At 43.5% G+C, this 8,301-nt stretch overlaps 1 protein-coding gene across 3 annotated transcripts in view; it reads left to right on the top strand.

Annotated features, from left to right (window-relative positions):
• The window catches only part of LOC101649095 (keratin-associated protein 4-8-like), a 26,212-nt gene that overhangs the window by 13,805 nt on the left and 4,106 nt on the right, over positions 1–8,301 (top strand). The window contains exon 2 of one of the 3 annotated variants that reach the window (XM_030888166.1): positions 3,019–3,030. The exons of the other annotated variants lie outside the window; for them this stretch is intronic. Within the exon in view, the coding sequence (XP_030744026.1) occupies positions 3,019–3,030 (12 nt within the window). The remainder of the gene's footprint in view (positions 1–3,018; positions 3,031–8,301) is intronic. 3 annotated transcript variants of the gene reach the window in all.

The raw sequence follows: 8,301 nt of genomic DNA, 5'->3' as shown, positions 1-8,301 counted from the left end.
TTCTATTTCACAGTTGCTGCTCCCCCAATCTACCTGCTCCCCAAGAATGTCATTCCTTTATGCCAAAATAAACCACCATTTTCCTGTTTTGAAAATCCTGTGTGCTTGTGCTGTTCCTTAAGATTCTACATTCAGTCTGGATCATTGCATTTCACCTAGGACAGACCATGAAACTTGGTCAATTTTACCATAGAGGTGGAATCACATTAGGAACAGTCTAGTTTTCCACAGCAGTCCCTTTCGTTCTTAACAAGACTGAAATTTTCAGCCTGGTGTGGACAAAAATAACCCAATAACCAGGAAAGTAATTTTTTTAAGACTGGGAACAATTAATGTTCTGGGGGGCAACATTTTTCTGATATATCTGTGAAAGTAATTGGAAGGAAAAGTGAATGTGAGAAGCTAAAGGCATTGATTTGGAAAGTCATAATGAACGGTTGGGTGTGATAGATCAGAATTAAAGAATATATTTGAAAGCCAGAAGGCGTCAATAGCAGCCTATAAATATACTCTCATCTCCTGAATCCACAGGGCAGAACAAACTGAGGATCGAGTCTAGACTTCATCAGAGGAACAGCAGAGCTCCAGAGATAGTTGGCGGCTCCTCGAATCAGTTCTCTCTTGACAAGAGAGGCCAAGTTGGGCTGAGGGTGTCTGAGATGATCCATTTGAACAGTCTTCAATGCCCATATCTTCCTTGAAGAAATTCTGGTCTGGTCAAAGTAGCCTTATCCTGTCTATGGAAGTTTAGAGACACCTGCTTTCTTGAGGTTGATGCTGAGACCTCAGTCTTAAAAGATAATACAGGCCCCCATCAGTGTCTCCTCCTATTGAAATTTATGGTTTGTGAATATCAATAAAATTTGACATTTAAAAAGAATACCTAAAAATATACAATGAAATAATTCAAAAGTAAAGAAATAAATCTAGGTTTATATACTCCTGAAGATGGGGTTTCCATCTCTCTAACCTTTCCCAAAAGAAGTCTCTACTCTTCTATTTACATCACGTCAAAACAGCAGTTTGGGCTTTCTTAAGGGATTGTTAGGAAGGGTTCTTTAGAGAAAGCAAACCAGGATACTTATGATTTTATATAGATACACAGGGAAAAGTAATATAACAGCAAATTAGTCCACACTGCAGTACAGAGGGCTCAGCTCAACTCTCTTTTGTGGAACAGTTAATATACTGGAAGCCATTCAGCCCATGTGGGCTGCCAGGTACAAGGACATGAGGCAGACAGTAAAGCCCTCCCTCGGGCAAGGCAGGCAGAGCCTGCCTGCAGCCAGCAAACAGCACGGTGGGCAACAATAGTCAGTAGCTCAGGAGCTTAGTGAAGCAGGGCCAGATGGGGGATTGAACTCAAGTAATGCAATGTGACAGGATTCACCAGCCTCAAGCTCAAGCGCTAGACACACCAGCAGCATGGTGAAGCAGGTCTCGAAGGAGCCTCAAGCTCTAGCAACACGATCCACAGGTTGGCTTGGCCCACAGGTAGTGTAGCACACAGGTTGAGGCAGAGAACTAGCTAAAGCAGCAGCATGCTGCTCTGATCACCAGAGAGCAAGAGAGACAGGGGCAGGCCTTGCAGAGCCATTTATCTCTTTGCTCTCTAATTAAACTTCGACCTGATTAATCTCTGCCCACATGTTCCTTTTGGCCAGGTTGGCACAATAAACCTAACTATCACAGGACTCAAATCATGTTCATTTAAACTGTTCCTTGAGTTTGTGGGACAAAAATGTCTGAAGGGGCAAGATCATGGCTGTAGGGTGATAAGGGTAAGGTTTCCCAACCAATTCTCACAGGCCAGCCCTTACGACCCTCAGACAGTGAGAAGGTGCACTGCTGTGATGGAAAATACTCTTCTGCATAATGTTCCTGGGGTTTTGTCTCACCAATGCAATTTTCCATTTTCGTGTGATTGTCATGCGCCTTCAAGGAACCCTATCAAGATTGCACCTTTGTCATCAGTCCATCTGTGTGCAGTGGAACTCTACAAGCCATACTCTTTGCCTTATCCTCATGCTGTTACTATTGTTAAGCGTCACCGAGTCTGTTCTGATCCACAGCAGTGCTAACCACAACAGAATGAAACACTGCCCAACCTGCGTCATCCTCACCACTGCTCCCGTGCGGGAGCCCATGGTTGCAGCCACTGTGCCAATCCATGGCCTCCAGGGCCTTCTTCACTGCCCTTCCACTTGAACAAGCACGATGCTCTTCTTCAGGGACCAGTCTCTCCTGACAGGTCCAAAGAATGGCAGAGAGGTCTTGCTGTCCTTGCCTCTCAGGAGCACTCTGGCCAGACTGGTTTGGAGACAGATTTGTTTATCATCTCGGCCGTCCGTGGTACTTCCAAGATTCTCCAGCAGCATGACACGCCAAATGCACTGACTCTTCTTTGGCCTTGCTTATTCAATGTCTAACTTTCTTCTTCTTTTTTAAATCATTTTATTGGGGCTCATACAATTCATCACAATCCAATCATACATCAATTGTGTAAAGCACACTTAAACATTTCTTGTCCTCATCATCCTCAAAGTTCACTTTCCTCTTGGGTTCCTGCAATTAGCTCATTTTCATTTTCCCATCCCCCTTCCTCCCCACTCCCCACTCCCTCATGAACCCTTAATAATTTATAAATAATTATTATATCTTATCTTACACTGCCCAGCGTCTCCCTTCACTCACCCTTCTGTTGCCCATCCCCCAGAGAGGAGGCTATATGTAGATCTTTGTGATCGATTCCCCCTTTCTACCTGTCCCCACTTCCCTCCTGGTATTGCCACTGTCACCGCTGGTCCTGAGGGGTTCATCTGTCCTAGATTCCCTGCGTTTCCGGTTCCCATCTGTACCGCTGTGCATCCTCTGGTCTAACCAGGTTTGCAAGGTAGAATTGGGGTCATGGTAGTTGGAGGGAAGGAAGCGTTTAAGAACTAGAGGAAGGTTGTGGGTTTCATTATTGCTATACTGAACCCTAAGTGACCCATCTCCTCCCCACTACCCCTCTACAAGGTAGGTCCAGTTGTCTACAACTTTCACATGCACGTGAGGCAACTGAAAACACCATGGCTCGGGTCAGGGGCAACGTAGTCCTCAGAGTCACATCACTGTCTCTCAACACTCTAAAGACGTCTTGTGCAGCAAGGCAACTTGTCCTCTCATCTTGACCGCTGCTTCCTTGAGCATCGGTTATGGATCCAAGCAAGACAAAGTCCTTAACAGCTTCAACCTTGTCTTCCCATTAATCATGGTGCCACTTATTGGTTGCGTTGTGAGGATTTTGGTTTATTTTATATGGAGTTGTAATCCATACTAAAGGCTGCACCTTGATCTTCATCAGCAAGTGCTTCAAGTCCTCCTCACTTTCAGTAAACAAGGTTGTGTCAAGGTTGCTAACAAGCCTTCCTTGAAACCTGATGCTGCATTCTTCTGCCTATAACCCAGCTGCTCTGACTTGTTGCTCAGAATTCAGACTGAATAAGTATGGTGCCGGGATACAACCTTGACACGCACCTTTTTAAAAATTTTAAATAATGTGAGATGTCAGCTAAAGTCACACAGAAGGACACGCAGAATGATTAACAATAAAGTACAAGGTCAGAGAGGGAGACTTGTCATCACTTAAATTCTGAGCTCCCAGTTGACAGAAGGCAAAGTCCCTAAATCCATTTACAGAGCCCCTACAAGGTCCAAATCTCCATTACATTCCTGAGGTTAATTGACCAAGGATGTGAATAACCTTGCCCCCGCTCAGAGGACATTGCAATGTGGATTATTGCAGAGATCATTTCGGTAAATTCTAGCATCTTAACACTTATTTTTCCTTTTAACTAATTTTCAACTTGTTCTAACTTTTATGACAGCCTGCTATCTTGTAGGCTGAAGTTTTCCTGAGTTTTATTGTGTTGTCGTGCTGGGTGTGTGTCGTTGTGTCATTGCTTGTTTCCTTTGCTTTTCTGTGGATGACTTGCTTTCAATGAAACAGGACAGGTGAGTCTATTGAGATGGCTCCTAGATTAAGAGCTTATTGGCGGCGTGGTGGTTACTTTTTGTGCTGCTAATCACAAGTCTGAAGTTCAAAACCACCAGTCACTTCTCAGGAGAAAGACAGAGTTTTCAATTCCCATCAAGAGCCTTGGAAACTCACCCAGGCAGTGCTACCCTGTCCTGTAGGGTCACAATGAGTTGGCATCAGCTCTGCAGCAGTGAGCATTTTGAGCAGGATTACTACAGGAGAAGTTGAGGGAAATAGTCATTTACCATCAATGGCTACAAGAATGAAGCAAATGTTCTAAAATCGATCAGGGTAATAGATATACAACTCTCTTTAATATACTGAAATATTGACTTGTATGATAGGTGAGTTATAGGTCAATAAAATTGTTTGAAAAGCAGCAAATAGAATCCAATAAGATAGCAAAATGTAATACACTCTGACCCATTGGGATTTATACCAGGTGTAGGAGGGCTAGTTCAGCATTAGAAGAACAACCAAAATAATCAACCACAGAAATGAAACAAAGGAACCAAGAGACATCAGCATATCAATGGATGGAGAAAAGGCTTTTGACAAAATCCAACTTCCATTGCTGATAAAAACACTCAACAAAGTAGAACCAGAAAGGAAATCCCTTAACAGAAAAAGAGCATACATTCAAATCCAACAGCCGGCATTGCTCCCCACAGAAAGAAAATGAGAGCATTCCCCTTGGGAATGGGAACCAGACAAGGGTGCTCTTTAATACCACTTCAGTACTGCGCTGGAAGTGTCAGCCAGAGTATCAGTGAAAGAAGGCATATTCCGGACATCCGATTTGGCAGAGGAAAAATAACACGCTCTCTATTTTCAGGCGATATGGTCCTACAAGGTCACGGAGAGTGACCTCAATGACAGCGAGTCAACACAAAGAAAAATCCCAAGGACCCGGCAAGACATTTATTAGAACCAATCAAAGATTCAACAGAGTGTAGGGCATGCGATCAACATACAAATGCCAGTTGGCTTCCTCTGCATTAACAAAGAGAGCTCTGAAAAGAATTAGAAAATGATACCATTTACCAAAGGTGAAGTATTTAGAAATACTGATAACCAGAGAAACAAAAGCCCGATAAAATATACTGAAATAGCTACTGCATCCCAAGTGCGCAACTATCAACCACATATTTTGCTTGCGTCTTGTCACCCCCAAGCCAAATGATTGTTACAAAGTCTAAAGGGATCCTTTCACATTTCTTCCCACCATGTGAAGATATAAAATCCTGTCTCTTTGCATAAATTCAAGAATATTCTTAAATTCTCCTCATTCTGTCATTCAGTGTTATTTTCTATATGAGGGGGTACCGCCCCCTCCAAAAAAAGAAAAAACAGAATTGCTCTGGGCGGAGCAGAGCTTTTAGTAGTACGCATTTTTCCACTAGGTGAGCATCGAGCAACTTGCTCTGAGTTAGTGCACCCAGTGGCATCGCCTGGCATTTTTGTGATGGCCAATTTAAGAGAACAGTGTGTGGCTGTAGAATTTTGTTTCCTTCTTGGGAAAAATACCACAGACACTGTTGTGATGTGAAACACAGCTTACAAGGACAGTGCTCTGGGGGAAAACTCCAGTGTATGAATGATTTTCTTGTTTCAAAAAATGTGAAATGTTGATTGAGGACAAACCTCATTCTGGATGTCCATCAACTTCCTGAACAGACAAAAATGTCGACTAGTAGTGCATTTGGACTTCATTCCACTGGGTCATATTATTAATCAAGCTTTCTATTTAGAGCAGTGGTTCTCAACCTTCCCAATGCCGTGACCCTTTCATACAGTTCCTCATGTGGTGGTGACCCTCCAATTATTTTCATTGCTACTTCATCACTGTGGTTAAGAATTGGATGACCCCTGTGAAAGGGTCATTCTACCCCCAAAGGGGTCACGACTCACACACAGGTTGAGAACCACTCAACCTGTGGTCCCGAAAAGAAAGCTTCACGGTATGCAACAAAAAAGCCCTGATTTGTGGTAGTCAGGAGACTGGTTTTGCCACCATGACAATGCACCTGCTCATGCAGCCATCTCAGTGTGCCAGTTTTTGGCAAAACACAGCATATGCCTCTCTTGCCCCATGCACCTTACCCAGCTGACCTCGCTCCGTCTGACTTCTTTTTGTTTCTGTGAATGAAGAGGGAGGGGCAGGCAGCAAAGGACAGCGATTTGATGATGTCGAAGTAATGAATGTTTCCAAGAATGGAATCACAGACTTGACAAATACATGAAGTGTAATGGAGAGACCTTTGAAAGTGATAAGGTTGTTTTGTCAAAAATAAAAAAGTAAATATATAACTTTGAACAAATCCGTTTGGGGGGGGACTCCTTCACATACCTTCGAGACCTATTCCTTACCCCATGAAAAATGAAAAGTTTTTTCCCAGTCAGCTTTGTTCCCATTGTCTAATGCTCTTTCTTCTCCTCTCCATCCGTCTAAAGGACATAGACTATGCTGAAGGGTGAGAAAATGCCTGGTGCTGTTCACTAATTCTCACATTCCCTCAACAAACATTCATGTAGGAGTTTGAGAGGCACTGTGGTTTGGATATGAATAAAGAACCGTCGCAGACCTCGGGGGATTTACAGAAGGCTGGGGACAGAGATATAACGTCGGATGCTAATAGTATATAAAACTCAAATCAGAGGCACATACATGTCAACGTTTTTTCTTTTCCCCTCCATTGTATCTTCCCTTGTTGCAACGTAGGTGGAGGTTTCCATTTCAGATAGTAAACTGTGCCTTCCACCGTGAAACTCCTAATGAACCCTCCTCAGCTTGCCCAACCCTGCTCTTTCCTTTCCTTTCTCCCGCCTGTCAGTCACCACCTTCCCCTCACCCAAGTCAACACCCGTAAAACGTCTACCCCATGGCTCTGTCCTCCTGCCCTTGTCCTGCCCCTTGAGCACGCTCCAAAGGCTGTTCCTTTTCTATGAAAGTCTCCACCTTGCCCCCACCCCTTAAAACAGTGATCTCCTATCATATTTGTCCTCTTGTCATTGGCTGAACAAGAGAATGCTCTCCAGATGCATCCATGGCAAGAGGTGCTTTGTGGTTCCGTCACTGTTTTTGAGCGATGCACAGTGTTCCATTGGGATCTGTCCCACAGCTTCTTCTCCTGATGGGCCTTTAGGTGGCTTTCATTGTCGTGCAATCGTGATCAGTGCTGCGACGAACACGGGCGTGCATATGTCTCTCACTTCTTTAGATAGATACCCCACCGAGGGATTGCTGGAGGGCAGGGAATCTTTACTCCCAAGATTGGAGGTAGCCTTGGATCACTTTCCACAGTAAGTGTGCATATTTACAGTCCCCTGGAAGTTAGAGGTATAGACATCTTTCGGGATTCATTTTGGATATGACAGCTGTCAAGAAGGATAGCAGGGATAAGGCAGCATCTAGACTGGAAATATACATGTTTGCTGAGTTGTCATAGGTGTAAGAAATCCTCTAGTCAACGAGGCAGCGTGAGAAAAGGTATGGAATGCTTCTTCCCACCTTCCGGGAACATTCTAGGAGAGACTGTATGACGTCAGTCTCTCTGGGCTTCAGTTACCGCATGTCTAAAGAATGAAGAAAAATTGTGTGCCCCTCAGAGAGTCCGCGTGAAGTATAAACGAGATCACAATTAGAGAGCATTCAGGCCGTAGGCATTCAGTGAATGGTAATCACTAGTATTATCTCCTCTTTCATTAGACATGGATGGGACTTCAATAAACAATTATTATTTTGTTTACAATTCACAAGACACTTCAAAATAATTGCCAAACTCTTTCCACTGTGTATGTCTTGTGTAAGTACCTATCAGACAGAGATTACAGCTTAATTTCATGTCTTCTTTGTATCAAGGAGGATATCTTTTACATTGTGGAAAGGCAATTGACACCATCTAAGCACGTCTGAATAAAGTATTCATGCAATAGGGTTTATTGGGTACACTAACCGATCAAAGGATTCTCACTCGATATTTTATATCTGGAGACCATGCCTATAATAATCTGATCATTTTTAAAAACACATTGTATAAATGTATTTTACTAGTTGAGTGTTGTAAATTGCCTCATAATAATTGGTTCAAATTGAGTAGAGGGAGAATGGGTTGGAAAGAGGGAACGGATTACAAGGATCGATATGTGACATCCTCCCTGGGGGATGGACAGCAGAAAAGTGGGTGAAGGCAGACGTCGGACAGGGCAGGATATGACAAAATAAACAATTTATAAATTATCAAGGGCTCATGAGGGTGGGGAGAGCAGGGAGGGAGGGG

Source organism: Echinops telfairi, unplaced genomic scaffold, assembly GCF_000313985.2.
Source record: "Echinops telfairi isolate 266 unplaced genomic scaffold, ASM31398v2 ScPeMD7_7458;HRSCAF=8496, whole genome shotgun sequence".
Taxonomy (NCBI): Eukaryota; Metazoa; Chordata; class Mammalia; order Afrosoricida; family Tenrecidae; genus Echinops; species Echinops telfairi.
Note: the sequence above shows the minus strand (reverse complement) of the source record. Positions and strands in the feature narration are given on the sequence as shown.